The 26462-nt window shown below is 37.2% G+C and overlaps 1 protein-coding gene across 2 annotated transcripts in view; it reads left to right on the forward strand.

Annotated features, from left to right (window-relative positions):
• The first annotated feature begins 853 nt into the window (after positions 1 to 853).
• The window catches only part of LOC127626312 (CMP-N-acetylneuraminate-beta-galactosamide-alpha-2,3-sialyltransferase 2-like), a 30719-nt gene continuing 5110 nt past the window's right edge, over positions 854 to 26462 (forward strand). Inside the window, exons 1-6 of one of the 2 annotated variants that reach the window (XM_052102028.1) lie at positions 854 to 1686; positions 16477 to 17189; positions 21761 to 21948; positions 23606 to 23785; positions 25053 to 25098; positions 25192 to 25311. In XM_052102028.1, the coding sequence (XP_051957988.1) occupies positions 16866 to 17189; positions 21761 to 21948; positions 23606 to 23785; positions 25053 to 25098; positions 25192 to 25311 (858 nt within the window). In that variant the 5' untranslated portion in view covers positions 854 to 1686; positions 16477 to 16865. Of the gene's footprint in view, positions 1687 to 5477; positions 5500 to 16476; positions 17190 to 21760; positions 21949 to 23605; positions 23786 to 25052; positions 25099 to 25191; positions 25312 to 26462 lie in introns of those variants that run through there. The other variant, XM_052102029.1, reaches the window with a different exon arrangement.

Consider the following 26462-nt stretch of genomic DNA (forward strand, 5'->3'; position numbering starts at 1 on the left):
ATTAATCACAGGAGATGAAGATTCCAGTCATATCAGTAAGCTTATAAAAGCTGTTTTATTCTACATGGTTAGGGTCCCCTAATGGGGGCTGCCATTTTAGGATCACATGACCAACCGAATTCTGCTGGCTAAATCTCAGTAACCGCCTTGATTTCTGGACACTTTACATAAACATTTTCATGGCTGACTGTGAATAATAAATTTTTACACTGGCATTGGTAACAAAAATCTATTGCGTTGAATGATTCTGCATCCATGCCTCTAGGTGTCAGTGTCCAAGACGGAGTAAATAATATAATTACTGAGTGCACCTTTAAAGGTACTATATGCACGATTAACAACATGTGTTTGAAATGGGTACTGCAGTCCAAATTAAATATATTGGAGAGTTGTCTACACCGACTCGGACTCGAAGCTCATGCGCGTTGCCAGAATGTTGACATGCAAATTAGCCAACTCTGCATCCGTTTTAAAGGATTTCTGGGCTTTAAGCTGTCCCCAACTTCCAAAGGCATCTCCAATATTTAACCTTTGTTTTACTACGCCTCTGGTCATGGTGCGGCTGTGGCTCAGATGGTAGAGCGGGTTGGCTACCAATCGCAGGGTTGGTGGTTCGATTGCCGGCCCACACGGCTCCACATGCCGAAGTGTTCTTGGTCAAGACACTGAACCCGAGTTGATCCCAATGGCAGTCTAGCGCCTTATAGCTGCCATTGGTGTGTGAATGTGAGTGTGGATGGGTGATTGGACACAGTGTAAAGCGCTTTGGTAACCTCTAAGGTTAATAAAAAAGCGCTATATAAGTGCAGACCATTTACCATGGTGGTTTTTAGACGGATGACGAGGCTTTTTAGGTTGGGTGGAATCCGTTACCGTTATGGCTGCAGCGAGCGGTGTTGTTTGCCTGCAAACTTGTTCAAATCGCAACCCAGGGGTGTCGCAATACTATTGGGAAACGGGCAGTGGGCGGGATCACACAGGCCAAAACATAAACGTAAAATCCAGCCCGGAATGGAAACTTCAGAGCATTGTTATCGGAGAAGCCAATATTTGAACTTAGCATGTTTCCTAATTCTCTAATGAAATATTATGGTCATTTTATGATTTAGTACAGTAAACATATTACATATAGCACCTTTGTATTTAGTATTTTGCACTGTCTAGTGTAGTAGAGATCTTTAGCTATTTAAAATTAGGCCTATATCGTGGGTGGGACTAAGACATTTGACATCATATTTTACAGTAAAACAATGTAAAAGCAAATTACTAGAAAATGCCCCACTTTACATTTACTATATTAAAATGCACGTACATTTAAAGTGTTACTGTGTTAGCTATATAATAGTTATAAATGTTACAGTCCATGTGTTGCAAATGTATTATAGCACTTGCAACCTTTGAAAACATTTAGACTTTGAGTGAATGTGATTTGAATCAATTTACCAATTAGATATAGTTATTATTTATTTTTACTGATTATTAACATTATTTAGTCACGTAGCCACAGTAAAAACTACGCGTAAGAACGGAAAACAGAAAGGTTATGTAGGAGCACACACACACACGCACACACACACACACACACACACTTTAGACGCAGGACGTAAAGCTTGACATCATTTCTCCTCAGTCCCATGAAACAACACGGAGGTCTGCCTGTTAGACAAACACAGTCGAGCTGAGGCGGTAAGTATCCTAAACTTATCCCGCTTTTATATGCGGCTGCATGTGATCTAACACTAAACCTTTTTCAACTTAATAAAGTAGTCCAATGTGAGTACATGCGCGTGAGTGAATTATAGACAACAGGCGGTCTCCAATGTAACGGAGTTGCGCCGCTATCTCTAAGTTATGTTCTCTCTTTCTTTCGCTCTCTTTCTTTTTTTGTCCAAACATTGAGCTAATGGAATGAAAATCAATTATATTTTAAAGTAATACAAAGCTTATTAGTGAAGTGCTTTGTTTAGAGTTGAGCAAGATGATACAAATGTTTCCACCTCGAAGATTCAACTTGTGGTCGACTACTTGAGAAAACAGTTAAAACTACCGTCTTTGAGTGTATGACACAACTTATTCATTGGTTGTCAAACGTAAAATATACAGAATTGTGATATAGATGCCTTTGTTTTACTAGGCATCCGTTCGTTCGCGCCTGAGGAGCCGTTCACACCGAATCGTTTTTACGTCCGTAAAAATTTTCACTAGTTTTTCTATGTAACCAAGCTCTTGACGGACGTTTTTGACCGTTTTGCAGCTTATTTCTGTTTTTTTTTCAAGGAGCGCCGCGTTTTTAGACACGTGTCTGGAAAAAAGCAGGTTAAACTTTTAAAAGCGCCTTTCGAGACATTCTGTTTTGCGTCTTGCTTTTTTATGTGTGTGTGTGTGTGTGTGTGTGTGTGTGCAAGTACACGTTCGGTCTGAACGGCCCCTATTCACGTTATGCGCCAGAGAAGCAAGCGCGCAGCCATCTTGAAAAAGTTGTCTAGCGGTTCTATATAGATATCTATAGTGTTGATGTCAAAGTGTAATCATCTAGCGAATTGGATTTACAGGTTATAGAGTTGTTATAAGCTATCATGAGTGTTTTAAAGTGTTCAGGTTATGTCAAAGCCTAACAACTGGAAGCAGAGATACAAGCTGTCACTGTTGGAAATGTCATATCAAATACACATTTTAACACAAATTATTAAGTTGAAACCTAAAAATTAAGCAGAATTAAACTTATAACAATTTAATGTTGGTATCGTCAAAAAGTGCAGTGTGTCATAGCTGTCTGAATGTGATCTGCCAGGTCCAATTTACCTCCGGGGCTGTCGGAAAAAACGAACATTTAGAGAAAAAACACCTCACAAGCTTTTTTTAAAGGGGTGATGTAGACTCACACCATCAACTCTTGGTGAAAAATACTTCGTGCTCCCACACATTTTGATCGACTCTTCACAGTAGCTTCAATTCAAACTGGAAGTTAGATGACAAAAATCGGAAGAGCAGAGCGTTGAAAAGTGGCAGAGTTGAATAAGGTGAATAATGATGCCCAAAAATGCTGTCTAGGTAGGCAGCTCACTTGGTTTTGAGACACAGCCCACAAGTGACATTTTCCCCCCTTTTTCTTCCCAAGTCCTCGTGCCTTTGCTGAGACCGTTAATCTGTGCATCTTATCACATGGCTTGTTGAGCGCCTTACTGAAGAGACATAGTGCATGCAGAGGCTTCGCGTTATTCTCCACGGCATCCACGCACAACTCACCATGCACCCCACCGAGAGCAGACCACATTATAGCGACCAGGAAGAGGTTACCACATGTGACTCTACCCTCCCTAGCAAACAGGCCAATTTGGTTGGTTAGGAGACCTGGCTGAAGTCACTCAGCATGTGCTGGATTCGAGCTCGGGACTCCAGGGGTGGTAGTCAGCGTCTTTACTCGCTGAGCTACCCAGTACCTCCTTATTATAGGCTACATGTTGATTCGTTTTGTATAGTTGCTATAGGACACGTTTGCTGTATTATTTCCATATGTTATGCATAGCATATGTTGTAGGCTATAGCTGGTCAAGGGACAAAGAAGATTTATAAGGGTTCATTAGTTTAATGTACAATAGCTGGGGTTGCTAACCTATGGCTCTTTGTTAAAAATTAAGTTTCCTTGCTCTGTCGGCGGGTGGTACGGCTTCTGATTCTGTGCGATCAGCGACGTCAACTTGATTGAAGAGGGAAGGGGATCCTTCTTTCTTCACTTCTGCAGGCAAACGGATGAAGATGCGGATTGCTCGCCGGTTTCCTTCGGATCCGTTAAAGTGTTCGGTGGAACACAATGTAATCTCAACTCGTCAGGCAAGATTTTATGGCTGCAGTTTCAAGTTGCACGTTACTTCCTTGTGCAACGAGGCAACACCTGAGAGCAGCGATCAACTGTGTCTATGCACTGCGAGCGAAGTCACCTGAAGCAAGGTATTGTCAATTTCCGAGGTATTTCTACTCCTGATGACATCATAGTTGAGGTGCGTTCTGTTGAGTGCCTCATCCAAAAGGAGTTGAGAGTTCGATCCTTTGGAATTTCACACAGTTGTAAAGTGAGCAAGACTTCTTGGGATTTGTAGATTTGTACTCCCTTTGTTTGATTTTGGCGCGGTTTTTATCAGTAAGATTTATGACTGTTTTTGTGGGCCTCAGTCAGGCTTTACTACTGTGTTAGGCCTGCCTTTGTCTTGTATCTGAATACATGAGTCCCAACATTTTCTATGAGAATGCTGCAAATGATCTGCGTTCATCTCGTGAGGTGCTGTGAGTTTTGCTTTATTTCCACGGAGCAGTTTGCCCTTACACATTGTGAACACAACTCTGCAGGTTCAGTAATATATACAGGTATCATTATATTAAACAAAGACAAAAGTTATTAAGTCATAAAGTAATACAAGACACGTTGACTTTGAATCTAAAATTTAGTTCTATTTTCTTTTCTTTACGCAACATAAACTGTATTACCAAAACGCAAAACAATCACATTGGATAAGAACACACATTTGGCAGCATTTTTTGGGAACAAATGGAAATTTATTAGGCTTATTTATTATGATGATTATTATAATTATCTTTACATTTATAATTGTCTTTATTTCTTAATTTGTAGGCTATAAGTAATTATTCACCTGTTGTGATACTTGCCAATTGGGGCCGTTGGAGATGGTAAATATTTGGATTTGTTAAGGTGGTTATATAGAAGATTTTTTAATCACTTTGTAATTTTAATTGCTTTTTTCGTTTCATTTAAAGTGCAATTTGAATTTAGAAATATCTTTTGTTTTAAGTTTTTTGTTTTGTTTTAAGTGTTTCAATAAATTAATTTAATTGTTAAAGCAAAATCAGTTAAACTGAAATATTTACTGACCTTGGGGGTTGACCATTTAATCGGATATCGCTGACAAAATCATGCCGACATTCCCAAACATGGTTACAAAAGTAAAGCTGTAATAGCAAACCTAAAAGAACCTGGAAAGCCATACTTTATGTTTGTAAAATGAAGTTATCAAGAAACTTTTCAATTTGGAAATTGGTCATTTTCTGGCTTGAGTTATTGGTCTATAAATGTAATATTGATTGGCCAGTGTACTAATTCATAGATGAGGGCAGCACTGTAGGTTATGCTTTTTAATTGAGAGTTAAGCGCATGTGCTGTGGTTCTCTGGCCAAAAGCAGGAAAGAAATACATACAGTATGTATCAAACAATTAAATATCACATTTCTTAGCTCTCTCAACATACATAACATAAAATCCCGAAAGCCTCCTGCCCTCAGCAGTCCACACTTCACTTAAAACTGTCACTGTAGTGTTAACGCAGCCTGACTCTTTAACATGCCTTGAGCAAAACAAACCACTCACGCCTCTGCAAGTTAAAAAGTGTTGGCCGGACTCCAAGTCAAATCTTTTAGAATAATATTTCCCAACACCTCAGCAAATTTGATCATTGTTTTGAAATTGGTGAGGACTGTGTTACTACATCTGTAAGTATTGGGAATAATAATACATTGCATTAACAATAGAATGAAAAAAGAAAATCTCAGACATTGATAATGTTAGGTAACAGAATGTTAGGTAAACATGTGTCTGTTTATTTAGTTTGTGTGTATAGTTAGATGTGAGTTGCTGTAGGGTTGTTTCTAGGAGACACTTAATTTTGTGTGCAATCTCCTCCAGATTGAATACGATTGAAGTTCAGTCGACAGCATTTGTTGATTACCACAAAAACTATTTTGACACTAATATGGGTTACATTGAGGCACGTACAAGGGAAACCAATCCACAAACGTTAAAATACTCACTGTTTCAAAAGTGAAGCTATAAGATCAAAACAGTATGCATTAGGGCTGCACGATTTGGGGAAAATGTCATATTGCGATTATTGAGGCTAATATTGCGATATGCGATTGCGATATATATAATGCTTGGTTATCAAGGAAAATGCACAAATAGATTACTGATAATGCTGAAATGTGTATTTCTCAACTCAAACATACAAACTAGCAACATCAAAAACTATAAATGCAGTGTTTTCAAATTAAAATATTTTTACAAAATTAAATAATAATATCTTTGCATATCTATAAGAATATACAAATATTCATGAAAATAAGGGACATTTTAGCAGGATGTAACTTTGTATAAACTCCTTTGAAAAGGAAACTGGATATAAAAGTGTGGTTCACTCAAACCACTAAAACTGTTGTTGTTGTGTTTTTTTTTTTTTTTAAATGACCAACTGGTATTTCCAAATCTAGTACATCTGGTACCTCTTTGTCCAGTGTGTGTGGATCATTTTCTGAAATCCCATTTTGCTAACGGTGCATCATGTCTCTTTATATCTCTGTGAAGGTGTGACACAGGCAAACACATCTGTAATTGTGTTTTGTTTTGTTTGCTTACTGGGCTTTTTAATGTAGTTTTAGTCAATGAAAACTGTTGACATTTTAGTCATATTTTAGTAACATTTAGTCATATTGATATTTTAGCCAATGAACACTGTAAACATTTTAGCCATAAGAGTATTATTGATAAGCATTTGTCAATCTTGTCTATCCAAAACCAATATATATATTAGTTTTATTTTTCACATATGATTGATCTTATCATGATGATCTCATCAATGATGCTACACGTTGCAAGCTGCAGACAATGGGGGTGAGAGACGAGCGTCTCCATACTATGATCTGTTATTTTTTCTGGCCACCATTTCATTGTCGGTCTGCTCGGCATCCATCTTTACCTGATTTCCACGCTTTCACACCTGAAACTCACATGACATGACCGCATGTGCCACTTCCTAAACTGAGACTGACTGGTCATCTTTATTAGCGGTGTAGAAAATGGGCAAACATCTCTCAGAGAGAATGGGCTGTCACGACCACACATGCACTTATTTATTTAATATAATCGCACAGACTGACATCGCGATTGTGATATGATTAATCGTGCAGCACTAGTATGCATGTTAACATGATTTTAATGTGATAAAATTGCTTACTAAACATTTCTGTGTAAAGTTATGTCTAATTTTACAAGAATAGTAGAGACAAGTTGAAATACATTTTTGTGGTAATCAACATTATGCCACAAATGCTGTTGATTGATCTTAACTTTTATGAAACCTGGAATATTCCTTTAACTTACCTTTTGGGTAAGAAAATATGATGTAGTTATACTGTTAAAAAATTGAAGTGGAATCCGCACACCAGACCAGTTTAGTTTAAAAAAGAATGAGACTTGAAGTCCAGTGAGAAGAAAATTTTACTGAAAAAAATCCAATATTCTTGGAAAGTGAATATGTGCACAAAAAAGGGAAAAAGAAATAAGCAAAAGTTTTAGTCCATTGCAGACTTTAATTCTTTGACCATGTTAACATGCACTTAAGAAACTTTTTATTCCAGGGCTTTTGCAGAAACGCTCTGAAATATTATGTAAACGAGAATGCCATTTCCCTTATGCTGTTTAAGGGATTAAGAGAAAGCAGTTTAACACACCCAGATTTCTTCTGGATATCGCAGATTATCTGGCCATGTAAACACATAATCTTACATGTTTTTGAGGAGCACGCATGTGTGTAACAGATACAGCGGAAAGAATAAAACATTTCTAAGAGTACATTTGAAAAAGCACATAATCCAAAAATCATATCTCGTTATTTTTAGGCTGAATGGCGATACGCGATATACAGTATTGTGCCTAAGTACTAAGTCTTAAGCACATTAGATGTTTCACAAAAACATTTGTCTTAAGATGGTTATGTATATTTTCAGTTTTAGTGTGTCAATAGGAAATATACATGTTAGACTCACAAACATTACTTTTGCAAATATAAAAGAATAGAATAGAAGAACAGGGAGCCCTGCAACAGATGTCATTGCCCCCACTAAACCCCCCACTGAACATTGTGAACATGTCAGTCTGAGATTACATAAAGAGACGGAAGCAATTGAGACTGCCTAAATAGATAGAAGAACTCTGGCGAATTCTCCAAGAAGCTTGGAACATCCTCTCTGCCAACAACCATGAAAAACCGTGTCCAGGTGTACCTAGGAGAACTGTTTGAAGGCAAAGGTGGCCACAATGAATATTGATTTAGCTTTTTTTATGTTTACTGCACTTTGTATGACATTAATTGATAAATGAAAATGATTTATTTCATTACTTTTGAAGACATCCTCACTATACAAAATGTTTCACAATTGCCTAAAACTTTTGCACAGTACTGTACATCTCTGTGTTTTCTACGAAGTGGGTAAATGTTCAGTTGTAAGTCAAAGCCACATTTAAGATGGTAAATGAAGCTTGCAACGTGTTTTGTTTCAGGGTAGAAAACTTTTCGGGCTGCGAAGGTTTCGCGGCCGGGGTCGCAGCAGCAGCACAAAGTTTAATACACTCTTTGTACTGTAGTTTATGTTTGCTCCCTAAAAAATCCCACAATGCACTGTAAAAACCAGGGAGCATGGTTGCTCGCTATGTTCCCTTACCGGAAATGTCCTCATGTCTTCTGAAGTCTCTCAAGCCGTTACATGACGAGCACAAGTGTAAAACTATGAAATCCATTAATTGTTTGTAATGTCTTTCATTATTAATTACCATGAAAGTGAAACAATCTTTTAAATATTTAAGTTGTTAAAAGAAGGTTTAAAATACACTCCTTTATATTTTTATTTCTTTATGCCATTTGTCTGTTTTAATAGACCTGACTGTGATGATGCGTTTTCGCTAGAGATGCACCGATCGACCAGCCAGGGACCGGAATTAGCCGATTTTACGCATGCTCGGCCGGACCGGTAACCTGCCGGTCAGCCTCACGTCTTTCCGATTCCAAGCCGGTCCGTTTTGTTGCCAGCGGCGCAAGCAATAACGTCACAGCCGCACGTAAACATGCCATTGGCGTGGAAGATATTCACTGTGAGTGAAGAATACATAAAGTTTGAAACGTGTAATAATTGTAAGGCCAAAGTAAACCGTGGGGGAACCACCACAATAACTTTCGGAACAACAAACCTAATTAGACATTTATAACACCATCACCCAGCTGAAAATGGCCATTTTAAAAAAAGAAGCTAAAAAGTGAAAGCGGCTAAAGCTAGCCAGAGCTCAGAGCCAGTCACAATTCAGCAGCCTCTCCTATCATTCCTTGGAATGAGCAGCGAAAAGACCAAAGCAATTACGAGGAAAATTATGGAATTCATGGCCCTGGATGACCAGCTGTTCTCCATAGTTGAGGACAGAGGGTTCAGAAATCTGATAAATTTCCTCGATACAGAGTATGAGGTACATTCCGACGTCGTGCTGCCCAAGTCGTGTCATGTCACACACGCAGCCTGTTATCTGCCAACATTTGGGTACACAAATCCGGAAGAGGGGAAGTGGGGTGCTGGATGGCAGAGGCATGCTAAATACTATTCAAATTGTGCCGTTGTGATTTAATGTGTTGAGTAACGTAATTTTTCCCACCGTGTCCGATATTAAAATCAGTGCGACACACATTACAAAAGGCGTGGGCATTGTCGATATGGCTTCGGGATATCAAATTAAATTCTTCCATCCAGCTGTTGTTAAATGTACTTGTATATTTCGTTTTTTTTCACCGGAGCACAAGCTGAGTCTTCCTCTCCCATCTACCAGTGATGCTTGATTTAACATCCCGCGTCTACTACCTGCGCAGATATCAACAGCGCAAATGGGTTTTAGGTTGCCAGGTTGAGGACACAAAAGATTTGTAATTTGTATGAAGTGTCGATTGTGTGAGTAGGATGCGTTTCATTCAAGATCTGGCAACTGGACCACCTTGGAATAATATATTGATGTGATTATTCATATAGCGTGGTTTGGGCCATACAAATTACGGGAGTTTTTCAGATCTTTGGAATTGTTTTGTTAGACGAGTAAAAAAGAGAAAAAGCTCCATTTATAAAAATAGTGGGAAATGACATCTGTTTTATAAAGCAACTCATTTGCAGTTAATCGTTATTTCTACCTCTTTCCAGTCACAGAGCACTTTATTTTGAGAGTTGTTTAAGTGAGAGAAGATCCTGTATCTTAGTGCAGTTTGGGGGAAATTGTAATGTTTAATAATTTATTTTATTATGAAAATAAAATGTTGCATTGAAGAAAGGTAGATTTTGTTTGTATATGCGGTCAATAATAGTTCTTAGAAAGAAAATCGGAATCGGAAAAAATCGGTATCGGCAGGTCACAGGTGCAAAAAAAAAACGGAAATCGGCCAAGAAAATTGCAATCGGTGCATCTCTAGTTTTTGCCTTATTTATTAGTGTAAATCTCACAATTTGTTTTATATTATACATTTATTAAATATTGAGTGTAAATTTAGAACATTATGCTTTGTGTTATATTGCCCTGGAATTCGTTTTAAAAAAATGTATTACCACAGCTGCGAGGGGGTTTGGATTACAGCTGCTGAGAGAGTGACAGTAAATTTGCCATCTTCTCCCATTTTGCTGTCTTAATCCACCACTCTCTATTTTTTTTTTACCTCTTCTGGAAAGTCATTCAAACATAATATTGGATTTTTTTCTTTTGGTCTTGGAGCAAATGGGTAAGTGAAAATAATATTTGCTGTGATCTCCCCTTCACTCCCATTCACCTGCTGTCGAAGTTTACCCTACAAACGTTTACTGTCGCGTTCCAAAACGGAGTGTGAAAAAGGTCTATAACATGGTACATTTGAATGTCTTCAACGAAAATGAATGATAGTGGGCGAATTTCAGCATGGCATTACAGTTTGAATGTACCCTTCACTAAAAATCTTGTAAAAGGGCCCTTTGTTAAAAAACACACTTTTTACTTTTGTTTGGAACGACTCTTCGAGTGGCATCCCCTACCCAAAGTGCACTTCAAGGGTGCAAAAATTCTGTATGGAAAATGCCCAGTGTTGTTTATACTGCGATGGTGCTGATTAATAACAGCTGCGCTACAATGGGCAAGCTCGTTAACGTGTCACGTTTGATTGAGTCACAAGTGTCCCAATGTTCACTGGATCAGTACCCTCACCAGTACCCGAATTCATGTTCACGATATACTGATTCACAAACCTGGGAGCTGATGAGACCCAGGGTGAGTCTTCTTCGGCAGTGTGGACCAGCACTGTGTCTCCCTCCATGTTGCAGGAGAACTTGTGAGCGAGTGGGGCTGGGTTTGCGTGCAGATGCAGAGGGAGATTGGGGGCGGGGTTGCACAAAGAGTGTGAGAGTGGAGAGATGCAAACACTGGCATGGCTTTACGGAAGAAACGGGTTATGGAACGCAACATCAAACTATATCTATATATAAACGGTATTGTCTTATTCTATATCTCATTTGAAAATATATTGCTATATCTTTAAAAGTCAGTATACCACCCAGCCCTAACACCAATGTAAAATTTCGACTGTCGACTTTGCGTATATGCGCCCGTACACTGGGGGAATCCCAGAGTCTGATGTAAGAGGAAACTCCTCTATTTGAGCGCAATTCCGCTGGAGATAGTGATAAAAAGTTAAGAAAACAAAAACAGCAAAAACTCTGGAATATCTGGAACTAAAGCAAAGCAACAGGGCATAAAATAGCGAAAACAACAGAAGTATCATTGCAATAGTTACTTGATAAGTCTTACTCAAGGATCTGTTTTAACTTGATCTAACCTGTAGGAATGTCTTTTGTTTGGTTCATTTAATTGGACTTGAGCATGGTATTAAACTTTTGGCATGTAACTCGTCCTGCAATGTGATACAGACATGAATGATACCTCAACTCACATGGCTTATTGAGAAAAGGTGTGCTTTTACTTGTCCAAGCAATCAGACTTATTATTATGTTCCTTGCAACCACACAGAATACCCTAGAAACCACCTAGCATTGTGGCAGCATGTTTTGTACTGGCAAGCACCACTCACATTTTCTTCAGGAATTGTTTGTTGTCCACCCCAAAATCCTGAATATGTAGTTACAGCTTTGATTCTTCACTAATTATTTTCTTCTCAACTAAATAAACTGTCTGCCCTTACAAGCCTGCTGCATACTACAATAGTCACACACAAAAAGTTTGGGAAGAAAGATCTGTAACAAATCAAATCTGAATAGTTTGGCAGGCATTGGGGAGCCTCTATGTTAAATAAAATGAGTGTTCTATTGGCTCTGTGCTATAACATATTGGTATGCAAATTAATTTGGTCAGGCAGGGGTGTTTCTCAAAGCTTGGTGGAATAACAGCTGCAGTTCTTGGTCAAACACACCAATAATAGTTTCTCATTGCAGAGATTGTATCTGGGCTTTGAACAGAGCCACACAAGTCTGGAGTGTTGAATATGTTGAGTCACAGCTTGATCCATGGTAACTTGGCTGTGTATGAGGACGTTGATATTTCCTTTTCATTTTGAATTCTGAGTCATGAGAATGGTTGCTATATTTGGAAACTTAACACTATAGGAAAAGCACACACATTACTCTCCCAATATTACTTGGACCTAATATGCTAAAAAGGCACTTATAGGGAAGCTTATACCTCTTTTAGCGTGGTACAGCTGTTCAAATTCCTCCGATTACTTTTCTGAATGGACTAGTTGTTCCTCAGCTTATTAGCATGAGAAAGTTCCAGGTTCATTTCAGGGTTAGTATAGTTTTGAGTTCTGAATTTAGTTTTTATTTAAATGTTATTTTCAATGTGTTTTGTTTTTTTCTTCAATTTTCTTTACTTTTCATTAGTTTTCACTAAGAAGAACATGCATGCAAACACACTCCATGACTAATAGTCTTAGTTTTTATTATATTTTGTTTTTATTTTAGTGTTAGTGTCTAGTTGCATTTTTATGTTTATTAAAGCATGTTGTTTGATATCTTTTCATATACTGAGTATTAACCCTCCTATTGCGTTCAGGTCATTTTTGATCTGGGAGAGGTAGATAATAGTTTTAAATACCACATCGTTTTTAGTACGGGAACCAAACAAAGTGACTGTCAATACTATGAAAATACACATACATTTTTTTATCAAATTCTTTAAGAGATACAACCTTTTAAATTTTGTTTTACATCTTTTGTATTTGTGGCAATCGATTTTTTTGTACATCTATGAATTCGATTTTTTCTTACACTTCACTGACATTTAGCCTCTTTACGATACTCTCTCACACTTTTTTGACTCTCATTGGTGCTGCTTCTTGTTTATAAACATGCACAATCTAAATGGGGTGTGAGGAGGGTAAAAGTTAATGCATATATTAGTCTATTAGTCTAAAAACGCTTGAAAGAGGTCAGACATTTGTCCAGCTAAACCAGCTATCTGATGCTAAACCAGCTTACAGCAAACTCACACATCAACATTGAACATTCATGTAAGTAAATAGAATATATTTAGCTTAAAAACTTAGTAAAGAAGTATTAATGTTGTATACTTGAGTTGCACAGTTGTTTTGAGGAAGTTTAATTAGAAAATAATACATTGGTTTCATAACTTTTGTCCATCAAGTTGAATTGAGCAATTATAAGTAATTGGAAATTCATTAAAATTACTAGTAATTCTCACATTAGATGTTAATATAACTTGTGTATTATGTTATATTTAGAAACAGTTGTCTTCACATGTGTCACACTGGTTTTGCTTTAGTTAATGTATATTTTTACATGACAAAGAATTTCTACATTTTGTTATTTTTAAAAATGGCATATAAATAAGAACTTTTATATTTGTCAGTTAATATGCCAAAAATGACAATCGTTTTACATGCATAAACAGTTAAGAACTTATTAATGACTTACAATATAATTTTAGATGAAAAACATCATGAATGATTTATAAGCTTGAATTCTGTCAGATCAAAATTTACCCATGAATGCAAATGGTGTACGAAAAGTTAAAAAGGGTTTTTATGGGTTTTTTTTTTTTTTTGCTTTGTTTTTTTAATTTTTTTAAAATATATTTTACTTAGTTTTTGAGTCACTATCAATATTTACTATCTATTGGGACTTTCATGTTTATTGATTTGAAAGCACATTGTCAAGGTTTGAAATCTAATTTTGTATTTTATGTTAGTTTAGTTTTTTGATTATTTTAATTGTTGTTTTTATATCAGTAAACAAACATGTTTCCTGCTGTGTTTTTGTTTTGTTTTTAAATCATTTTTGCTTTAGTTTTCATGAAAAAAAGCATTAATTTCATTGTAGCGATAGCTTGACTCCCTCCATCAGCTCCATCAGGTTTTGTTATTTAAGGTTGCTTGCATTCGTTTTGAGCATAGTTCACATTGAATAATCAATGGGGGGAGACTTGTCTGTGCTGCTGCTTTGCTGACTAGGTGGATTTGGTTGCATTGGCCTGAGATGTAATTCTGTTTGATCTGTAGTTAGACAGCTGTCTGGCAGGCAGAGATGTTTCTTCAAAAATCAGCTGAACGTCAGCTGATCCCACCTCCCCCACCCCATTACCAGCTTCTCCCTGCTCCACTGGACACAGCTACATTACCACACAGACAGGAAAAGTCTTAAGCAACACTTCCTGTTTCTTATATAGAATTAAATGGCAGCCCTGCTCTGCAGTTAATTTTGGCTGTGGTCTCTGGTGCAAGACAGCATGCATCTTTTTTTCCAATGTAAAGTGTTTTTTCCAAGGATGCTTGCTTAAGTAAATCAAGAAGGCTATTGCAAGTACCCAATGTCAAATCCAGAGGTCTTGATGGGAGTAGCTGTGTTTGACACTCAATCAAAAGAGTGATTTGCTGTTGTCTTAATGCTTGCAGTTGGGCCACATTCCGATGTATTAGTGAGATTGGTCCAACACAGTCAGGCTGAGTAGCACATTATTTATGAAGGATGTGGGGGTGTGTGTGTGTGTGAGGGAGGCTTGGCTGTTTTCCTGCAGTCTCAGCAAGAGGCAACAGTTTTGCCAATTTTTCTGGCAGTCTACAACTTCCTTGTTGCATTTTGTGTGGCTGTCACACACACAATATGTTTCTGAAGAACTAAGAAAAGGCTCATTCCTTCTTTTTGGATCAGTTAAACATGACTGAGGAAAAATATGACTTTGAAGAGACAAGATGACAAGATACATTCTTTGTAGCTCTTCATTTTTCAGTCAAGCTTAAGATGGGTTCACCTTTTGACTTAACTGAAACTGCATGCTGATACCAGCAAATGGTGCATCCCCTAAAATGTGGCTGGGCAGAATAACAGTATAAACAAGGGGTCGGCAACCTTTTTAACATGGAGTGCTATTTTTTATTTTACTGGTCAATGGCTGTTTTTTTCTCCTGGAAATTACTGATTTGGATCGGAGTTGCACAATAAACTGCATCTGGGATTTCACTGAATTTGCATTCTTGTAGAGTCTCTGTGTCAGGCCATCTGATAATAGTAAAATACTAAGGCAATATTTTTAGTTACAGTACACCAACATGCGCACACAAATGCAAATACACTGGTTCTCACACAATTATTAATACATACATGCATGCTGTAACTGGTTCGAATTGTTCTTCAACCGGAGGAAAACCTCTTCGCGTTGTTCAGGGAGTTAGTGGGGCAACGATCAAAAAATCTGGGGTCCAAGGCAGTAATCTCTAGCAGATAATTCTGTTCCTTTGTGTATCTGCTTGAGAGGTTTTGCAGGATGGCTGTCTTCATGTTAGCTATAGTTGTAGAGTATTTCTCATCATGCTCTGTTCGATTGTGGATTTCAAGGGCACATAGAGTGACAAGGTGGCGCTCTTTTCATTAGACAGGACGGTGGTGACTTTTTTTTAGTGGTTTAAGAAGGTTTACTATTTGTTCGGCATCACTGATGTCGGCACTATCCAGAGTATCGAGTTGACGGGCATTTTTGCGCACCTCTGTGCTCAAGAGGGCTGACGTTATAGCCGCTTGTTGCTCGAGATAGCGTTCCAGCATTTCCATTGAGCTGTTCCATCGTGTAACAACATCCATGATAAGATTATGTGATGCGATCTCAAGCATCTTATACTTTACCACGAGCACAGCTGTTGCTGTGCCACTGCGGTGAAAGAAAGCCACGACTTTTCTCACGTGACAAAGCAAGCGACTGACACAGGTAGCATGCAATCCTGCTTGCGAAGCAAGATTCAATGTGTGCAAAACCCTTAATATGAGGAGACAACCCAGCTTCTCTCACTGCCACCTCCATAATAATGTAATGATTTACATGTTATGTTTACTGTGAAATGAGAAAATGAATTTTGTTGTAGTGGAATTTTATTGTAGTGTGTGTAAAGAACTCGAAGGGGCTGCATCTGTAACTGTTGGCAGACTTCTGGGGTTAAGTTCCCAGCAAAACAAAAACTATATTAAGATAAACTGTATACCATTACCTTGAATTAAACTCCTACTGTGACTAAATTTTGGCCATTACGCCCAACCTCACCCCAAAGTATATTGTTAAGACATTATATTTCTGAAAAGTAATGAAAAATGTATTTAAATATTCATGTTCTGTTGTGTGTTTTTCAGATATGATCTGTAGCATATGTAGAGACGTCTACTGCTGTACAGAGAGGAAGTGAAGCTGAAGTTGAAACAGTCTCCTCACAGAGTAACTTTTCACCATATTGAGCCTTCAACCGTCTGTTTACTCTTGAAGTGTGTTCCACTAATGCTTTGACTACCCATGGACTTTTGGTTTACAAACCATAAAATGGACAAATAGAACATGGACATAATGGACGTTCCAGGATCCTTTTTAGACACAATATTCCATTTAAAGCAAATTGTCAAAGACTATAAAACCACTATCCACTTGGCCAGGACAGTCAAGCCAGAAGTCAACTACTGCTTTTGAGGTGTTTCCTTGAAATCATCTGCTGAAATTTTCCTTTGGAGAAGTTTAGTCTGCTCTAACCATGATTTTAAGAAAAAAACTGTACTTAGGTGCCCTGCTAGGAGCTATTTTGTTTTTAATGATAGCTGCTCACACCATTCAGAAGGCCAATGTTGTACCAATTGCAATATTACCCACTCAAAGCACTGTCAGGATACAGACGAAGAGCCAGACACAGTCACATCCTGTTACAAAGCCAAGGCGAGTTCTTTCCTGTAACTGTCAATCTTGTGTAGCAGACACAAATTTGTCAGAGTGGTTTGACCAACGCTACAATCACAACCAGCGACCTTACCTCACCAGCATGGAAAATGACATAGATCCACTCTCTCTAAAGTGGTGGCTGGTAAGTGCCAGAATGCAAGCATTTCATCTATGGTCTATGTTCTTGACTGTTAAAGAGAGTTTGCATATAATCATCCACAGTTAAAGGAACAGCATGCAATGCAATGTAAAAAATAGCACTGAAAACCTTCAACATCAAGTTTCTTATAAATCTGATGGGAGTAATTGTTTTGATTTTAAAATATTTTTTTTCATATCCCAGCTTAATAGGCAGAGACCAACTATAAGTACATTTTTTGTAGTTTGATTCACACAGAAGTGTAAAACTGTGGCTGTGTGCCCAGCAATGCATCATTTACTCAACCAGTGGTGAGAGTTTGGGGCAGGACTATCTGTTTATACTACCAATGGAGGACGGCTGAGTTTACTAGAATCTGTTTGAAAACCATAATAATTTTTTGTGCTGTTTTAATTGGTGAAGCTAGTGGAGCAGAAATTACACACTTAAGCTTAAAGGATAGTTGACCCAAAATGTACTCATCTCTCATGTACTCACCACCATACCATCCCAGACATGTATGACTTTCTTTCATCTGCAGAACACAAACAAAGATTTTTAGAAGAATATTTCAGCTCTGTTGTTACATACAATTCAAGTGAATGGTAGACATAACTTTGAAACTTCAAAAAGCATATAAAGGCAGCATAAAAGTTGTCCATATGATTCCAGTGGTTTAATCCATATATTTAGAAGCAATATGATAGGTGTGGGTGAGAAACAGATCAATATTTAAGTCCTTTTTTTACTATAAATCTCCACTTTCAATTTCACTTTCACATTCTTCGTATATAAGGCCACCTAATGGGCAAGGAGGAGAATTTATTGTAAAACATTTAAATTTTTGGTTGAACTATCCCTTTGAATTGAAATCGTTTTTGATAGCGGAATTCCTGGTTAGGAACTAGTCGCAATCCTGAGGAGGAAAATTAACCAATCACTCAATTGCGGCAAAAAACCTTCGGGAAAAGAGTTTAGCAGGGACCGCCCACTTCCATGAGTCGCTCTCCCTACATTGTCAAACTACTTGTATATTTGAATATACCTGAATATAAGGCAATGTACTTTAAATATTAATATTTAAATATATGATTTTATGGTTATAATCAACAACTTTAAATCAATGAAGGGTATTTTTCTATTATTTTTAATTTAATTATGCAATTCACAATGGTTCATGGGATTGTAATTTCTTCCCTCATTACAGATGGTGGTATGTACACAGTCTGTACCTTTTGACTTTTTGTCAGATTTTCAAATATTTTTTTCCTTAAAATGAAAATATGTACAGCTGTGATTCACCTCGGTGCTGGTTAATTTGATTCGTGGCTTAGAACCAGTGTTAAACTCATCAATGAAATCACTGACGAAAATGTTCGTTGGTGAAGGGTTGATAATGAATACGAGACAAAAAAGACGATAATTAAACAATTTTATTAAAGCATACTGTTGATGAAAATATGATATTACAAATTACATCTGAACAGACAAAGAAGCGAATGTACGGAAGAGGATTAGGGCCAAGCAATAATAAAAAAAAATAAAGCCATCTCGAGATTAAAGTCATTATAATGCGAGATTAAACTCGTTAAATTTCGAGGAAAAAGTCTAAATACAATCTTGAGAATAAACTCATTAAATATCGAGATTAAAGTCATTATAATGCGAGATTAAACTCGTTAAATTTCGAGAAAAAGTCTAAATACAATCTTGAGAATAAACTCATTAAATATCGAGATTAAAGTCATTATAATGCGAGATTAAACTCGTTAAATTTCGAGGAAAAAGTCTAAATACAATCTTGAGAATAAACTCATTAAATATCGAGATTAAAGTCATTATAATGCGAGATTAAACTCGTTAAATTTCGAGAAAAAAGTCGAAATACAATCTTGAGAATAAACTCATTAAATATCGAGAATAAAGTCATTATAATGCGAGATTAAACTCGTTAAATTTCGAGAAAAAAGTCGAAATACAATCTTGAGAATAAACTCATTAAATATCGAGAATAAAGTCGTTGTGTTTCGAGAAAAAACTCGTTAAGTTTAATCTTGCATTATAATGACTTTTTTCTTTAAAGTTGCTGGATTTCTGTGTGCAATTCCTGTTGTTTCTATCCATGCACCTTGTGAGTAGCACCAGATCTACTTCTACAACCAAAAAAGAAGCAACATTGGCATCACTGCTCATGTTTTCTCCATCATCAAATCTTTCCACCTCGTGTGTGCCATACTGATGTTTACTCTAGTTTTTTTTGCCCGTCTTTCTGTCTTGCTTCAGACCTTTTTCGCTTCTTCAGCAGTACAGCTACTGAATCTTCTGTTGTCTCTGCTCCTAAAACACAAGTATGTTCCATTGTATTCTTTTTGCTCTTAGCATCACCAAACAACACCGTGCTAAGCATAGCCAAGCATATCTACATAGGCGGCATGAGGATTTTCTTCAAAGTTTAGTGAAACACAGAGGACCATGTCATATCAACATGGCGAAACACATTGAAGGGGTGACCCACACCATGTATTATAAAAACAATTTTTATAGAGCACTATTTTGAGTAGTCTTCAACTCATGTGTGTACAGTACATCATTCAGATCACTCTTCACAAAAACAATTAATTTGTTAATGTGTAAAACTTTTTAAATTAGCCCAAAATTACTGAATGCGCCTTAAATATATTAATTGTATGATATTATTTCAGGAGCTCAGATTTTCACATCGACACTGGAAACATTTTTTTTAAGTGGAGTTTACTTAAAAAAAAACCTTAGTAAACAATTTCTATATCGAAATTGCTAGTAAATTTAACAGACCATATTTTCAAGCAAAGGTACACACAATTCTTGTTGGTTTAATTAGAAATTCTCAAGTAATTTAACTTTGCAATACTCTTTCAAGTAAATATATCTCACTCTTTATTGTGGATATTTTACTCAAGAAATGTCACACTGAATTAAACCATGCTTTATAAACTGTACTAGCATATCAATGTTTTAAACATACTTAGACACACGTACCACATGAAACATGGCAGCCTTCCACAGAGAAGCTTAATGCATGCAACGTAGTCTATTAGACATCATCACCTTTAATTGTGATTGAAACAAGATTCAGAGCTGCCCACACAGACCTGAATACTTGGTGCACAAAACACAATGACGTAACAATCAACAGATACATTTTTTTTTTATTGTGAATGGGTAATTTTGAGTAAACAAATTAACTTAAGACTTCACCAAACCAAAAGTTATCAAACTTAAAAAAATCACCAATAAAACGGTGTGAATCAACTTGCTAACAGTGAAACCATGCAAGCTAATTTATTATGCATGCTGGGAAAGTAAAATGTACTCAAAAAAGCTAATAAAGATGACAAGGTTTTCTACTTTAGGATTGAAACATGATGAGGCATTGTAAATATAACTAACAGTCCAGATGTTACTAACAAGCGGGCATTCATTTTGACAAGTTTGAATTGAGTACAAATGTTGAATTTACAATGTAGAAAGGACTCAATCTTTTCTGCTATATTTACTTAACTACAAAATCATTTATTTCAGAACAGTTGTACATTTATTGTATGTGTAGCCTTTGTACAGCCTTTGGCCTCTCTTAAGGCAAAAGTATACTTCGCGTGTCCATGTTGCTGATCGCTCCACGCACAGTATGCGTGACGCAAATTTCGTCATCAGCCGCGTGGCCTGACCGCACGCCACACAGGTTATCTTGACCAGCAGACGCGGTCTTTGTCTGTGCGTGTCGTCTGCGCATGCGCTGCCCATTGACTGAACTAAAAGAGTGTCACAAAGCAGTTGTGTGCATGCGTTGAATGCGCTCCTATTAATTTGCGGTCAGAAAAGTATATTCAGAAAGGCAACACAGTCAGCCAGATGTGATCCAGAATGTGCAAAAACAAAGTATACCTAGGCCTTAAGCTAGAGACAGAATAGCTTTCAGGATGCTCAGGCATGCCTCTACAGTAGTGTCATCATAGCTACAGATATAATTTCATCCGTACGGCACACAGACTCACCAGGAAAGACAACAGCTGGTGTGTGCATTACAGAGCCTCTCATGTGCACTTACTACCATCATGTGCCTGCTAAACATTATTAAAACACATGGTGGTGGATCCCCCAAGCTGCAGTCTGGTTATCTGGTTTCCTCTAATAAAAAACTTAATTCTCCCCAGGGAACATGGGAGCAAACAGACCAACAGTCTGAATACACCACCCTTCGGCCCAGACTTGTGTTTCAGTAAGGTTTAATTTAGCCTAATTTAAGTCTTTCCGCTTTTGCATGACACTGAGAGTGCACCCAGATAAGCCTGACATTGGTATGCCTCAGGTGTCTTGAGTTTCCATCCACGTGCTACATAGAAATAGTGGGCAGTATTTTAAAGGCATATACAGCATGCTATTACACAGGAAGGCCAGGCAAACAAATAATGTGTACGTGTATTGACTTTAGATATCCCAAATGTATATTCTCTTTAATAGCTGGTTTGATAGCATTCAGATGTTTGCCATTTACTGTAAATTGTAAGTTTTAATGATGATATTGTTTTGCATAGTCTTTGCAGGCATCTGACGGGACTATCAAGGATGTCACCCAGAAGATGTTTAAGATCATATCTCCTCCACCTGTGGATAAGAAGCCTCGGCAAAACCAGTGCCGGACATGTGCAGTTGTTGGAAATTCTGGGAATCTGTTGAAGTCCAAATATGGAGCCTTGATAGATTCCCATTCAACTGTTTTTCGGTGTGTCCCATCTATTTCAATAACCAGCGCTTTCTGTTCTTTGTATGACCAATCTCAGTTCCACTTCATTTTCTTTCATTTTTTTTAGGCCTTTAGTTTAAAAGTATGCAAGAGTGAAAGTAGACAATGTTAAAGCTTTTTTGCAGAATAGTTCACCCACAAATATTCTGTCATAATTGACTTCCAACCCGGTATGATTTCTTTCTTCTGCAGAACATAAAAGGAAAACTATAAATTAATATCCTGGTTCATCTTTTTAATACAATGGCAGTGATTATTGACTCCTGAGTCTCGAGCTTGACTGCTGTGTGCATTTTCCATTTACCTTTTGATTTGTAACTGGCAACCCCTAAGAAAAATGCAAAATATTAAACTTTCCTAAAAATGTATGTCAACATATATGGACAGCGCGACTAATCTGTGACATTTAAAATAATATCGAGCTATACAAAGTTAAAAAAACAATTATCAAATTGTTTATTATGTTCCCAGGAGTGTTGGTTATTCATGTTTTTGAGACATTACAGATATTACAACACTAATTAGCATAATTAATTCTGAGTTAAAGTAATTGCCAGTATCATACATTCACTGCCAATTATGTTAAAATAAAATTATACATTCTCAATCTATGTACTGATTACCATTGTCCCATGTCTGACAAACATGTTGAGTGGTCCAAACCTCAACTGCAGCCTAAAACTGAACTTTTGGTCAGATTTTAAGAGTGAATTCACTTATAGCTATAGAACGCTCCCTTGATATCTATTTAGTGAGTGACTTAACCTCCAGTGTGCTGTCTGTCTGCAATGGTCTCAAAATGCACCTTATTTGTATCCCAACTCCATATAAAGCCTCTAAAACAATGAACCTATTGTTTCTCAATGTGATGATGCACAGTAAATCTAGGATTTCTAAGGAAAAATGCACTGAAGTACACATTGTGTTTAGCAGTGTGACATTTCGCGATAAATCGCAAAAAATTGTAAAATTGCATTTCGGTTGAAACTAGAGACTACTCTTTTGACTCAAACAGGTTTCAATGTAAAAACTTAATTAGGTTTCTTACCAGATGTAGTTTTGTTTGTGTTTTTCCCAAAGACAAACTCTGTTGCTTTGTCACATGACTCAGTGCTTTAAAAGTTTAACCCTTTATAGACACACAGAGTCTCCTGAACTGCGATCAATTTGGTTTAAATTATTTTAAATGATAAGTTGCTTATAGTAAAGCCAAACCTTTAACCTCATCCAAACATCCACAGATGTTCCATGAGGTTAAAGCTTAGAAATGAACCCAAATGTATCACGGAAGTAGTCCCTATCTATTCCAAGTCAAGGCATTAAGGTTTTGGTGAGAAACAGCTCAAAGTTTAAGACATTTTTCTGTGACAATCTTGACATTTGTTGCATATTCATGACAGCATGAGACAGCTCGTTCACAGTGGCTTGTGTGTTCAGGCAACTACTTGCGTTGTTTTTAGTGGTAAACAACACAAGTTCTTGCTTGAACATGCAAGGAACTGTGAACGAGCTTCTCTCTTACAATTTTGGGTGAACTTTTCCGTTGTGTTTAAATATTTTTGTCATTTCAAAGCATGAAAGCTCTTTAATAATATAATAATTGTACAAGTTTCCTTTTTACTGGAAATTCCCACAGAATGAATAAAGCCATAACCTTGGGTTACGAGGTAGATGTTGGTAAGAGGACCACACACCACTTCATGTACCCAGAGAGCGCAATTGATCTCGCCCCTGCTGTCCATCTTGTCCTTCTTCCCTTCAAACTGCGAGACATGCAGTGGTTGACCAGCGCCCTTTCCACGGGAGAGATCAAAATGTACGTCTTTGCCCAAACCTTTCAGGAAATTAATTGTTTGGTAGGACTTGATTTTCTACGGAGCGCTTTAGAGGACAGGGATGAAATTATTTTTTCCTGAAATCACTATAAATTACCGTTGGTTTTACTATAGTAATATTGTAGACTGTTGTGACCATGGATTTTGGTGGAAACCATGGTTTGAATACAATTAACCATGATTTTACTATAGTAATATTTTACAAACAAAGACTGTTGCAACCATGTTTTGTTTTTTTCTGAAACAATTATTTGGATACAATTTACCATGGTCTTACAGTAATAATGTACTATCCAAATAGTAACCATAGTTTTACTATAAAATATAAACTCACTGAACAATTTATTAGGAACACGATGGTCCTTATAAAGTGCCCAACGTGGTCTTCTGTTGTTGTTGCCCATCCTCCAATAGGTTCGATGTGTTATGCATTCTGAGATGCTATTCTGCTCACTACAATTGTACAGAGCGGTTAACTGAGTTACTGTAGCCTTTCTGTCAGCTCGAACCAGTCTGGCCATTCTCTGTTGACCTCTCTCGTCAACACGGCATTTCCGCCCACAGAACTGCTGCTCACTGGATGTTTTTTTGTTTTGGCACCATTCTGAGTAAATTCTAGAGACTGTTGTGTGTGAAAATCCCAGAAGATCAGCAGTTACACAAATACTCAATCCAGTCCATCTGGCACTCACAATCATGTCATGGTCTAAATCATTAAAATATTTTTTTGTACCCATTCTGGTGGTGGATGTGAATATTAACTGAATCTCCTGACTGAAATCTGCATTATTTTATGCATTGCACTGCTACCACACAATTGGCTGATTAGATAATCGCAAGAATAAGTAGGTGAACAGGTGTTACTAATAAAGTACTCGGTGAGTATAGTTTTACTACAGTAATATTGTAGTAACCATGACTGTTGTAGTAACCTTGGTTAATCTTGTGGTTACTATTTTTACTAAAATTATCATAGTAAAACCATGGTTAGTCTTCAAAAGGGTTAACCATGGTTTTAATACAGTAAACATAACTGAACTAAATTATGATTTTTATTTCAATAGTTGTGGTTTTCATGTAATATTATTATGGTTTCACTACAAATATCATGGTTAAAATATGGTTACTGTAGAAAACATGTACCTCCCTGTCCTCTGAGGGGCTCCGTAGTTATCAGAAATAACAATCTGAAAAGATTCAGATTTCGCATATGCTCTTGCTCTAAAAGTATTTGTGATTCTCAAACAGGACATATATGAGAGTGAAAAATCGTGTAAAAGCTGATAAAGACAAGGTGAGAGTACATTACCGCTTTAATTAAAGCTTGTAATTCCATAAACAGATCAGTCTTTTATGCCTCATTCTCTCTCTTGTGTTTGCATTTCAGGTGATAGTTGTAAATCCAGCCTTCTTTAAGTACATACATGACAGATGGACAGAGCATCATGGAAGATATCCTTCCACTGGGATAGTAGCCGTTATATTTGCTCTGCACCTTTGTGATGAGGTATGTACTTTTATAGACAGCCAAGTAAAATATTGAGCATATTATTCATGCATCAAAAGAGTCCTGCAGTGACCGGCAACTCCCATAACACACTGTGAATGATGCCATCCAGTCGGTCTCTGAACTGGATTGACTACTTATATTGATATTAGTATATTTTGATCTAAGTATATTAATTCTATACTTCAACTTTAAATCAATAGTTTTAAAATTTTCTGCTGTTTTTTATTTGATTACATCATTCGCAATGCTTCATGGATTTGTAGTCCATTCCCTCATGAAAGACGTTAAGTACACAGTCTTCTACTTTCTAATTTTGCCTTTGTCCAATTTTTTTAAATACTTTTTTTGCTTCAAATCGAAGTTTGTAATGCTGTGATTTCTCTCAAACCTTGTTGATTTGTTTCATGATTTAGAACTCTTTTATGAAGGATTTTATGAAATCCCTTTGGGTAAAAATGTATAGGAAAAAACTTCCAGAATCATGACGCCTAAGAAAGTGGGCAGGAACTAGATTACGTAACCGTTTACGTCCTATAAAGGCTATCGGCTATTGGAAAAAGTGACAAGCCCTTAGAAATGTCCACCCCAACTTCCTGGGAAATACACTCAATGGCCACTTTATTAGGTAGTCCTGTACATCTACATATTCATGTGATTATCTAATCAGCCAATCGTGTGGCAGCTGTGTAATGTATAAAATCATGCAGATATGGGTCAGGAGCTTCAGTTAATGTTCACATCAACCATCAGAACTGCTGATCTCCTGGGATTTTCACTAGCAACAGTCTCTGTGTATAGAGAATGGTGCAAAAAAACATCCAGCAAGCGGCATGGAAACACCTTGTTGATGAGAGAGGTCAACGGAGAATGGGCAGACTGGTTCGAGCTAACAGAAAGGCATCTCAGAATGCAGAACATGTCGAACCTTGAGGCGGATGGGCTACAACAGCAGAAGACCAGGCAATGTTTTTCCAGTTGTCTACTGTCCAGTTTTGGTGAGCCTGTACCCACTGCAGCCTCAGTCTCCTGTTCTAAACTGACAGTAATGGTACCCGGAGGGGTCATCTGCTGCTGCAGCCCATCCGCCTCAACGTTCGATGTGTTGTGTGTTAAAAAATGCTTTTCTGCATAGCACTGTTGTAACATGT

The sequence above is a fragment of the Xyrauchen texanus genome, chromosome 32, assembly GCF_025860055.1.
Source record: "Xyrauchen texanus isolate HMW12.3.18 chromosome 32, RBS_HiC_50CHRs, whole genome shotgun sequence".
Lineage (NCBI taxonomy): Eukaryota > Metazoa > Chordata > Actinopteri > Cypriniformes > Catostomidae > Xyrauchen > Xyrauchen texanus.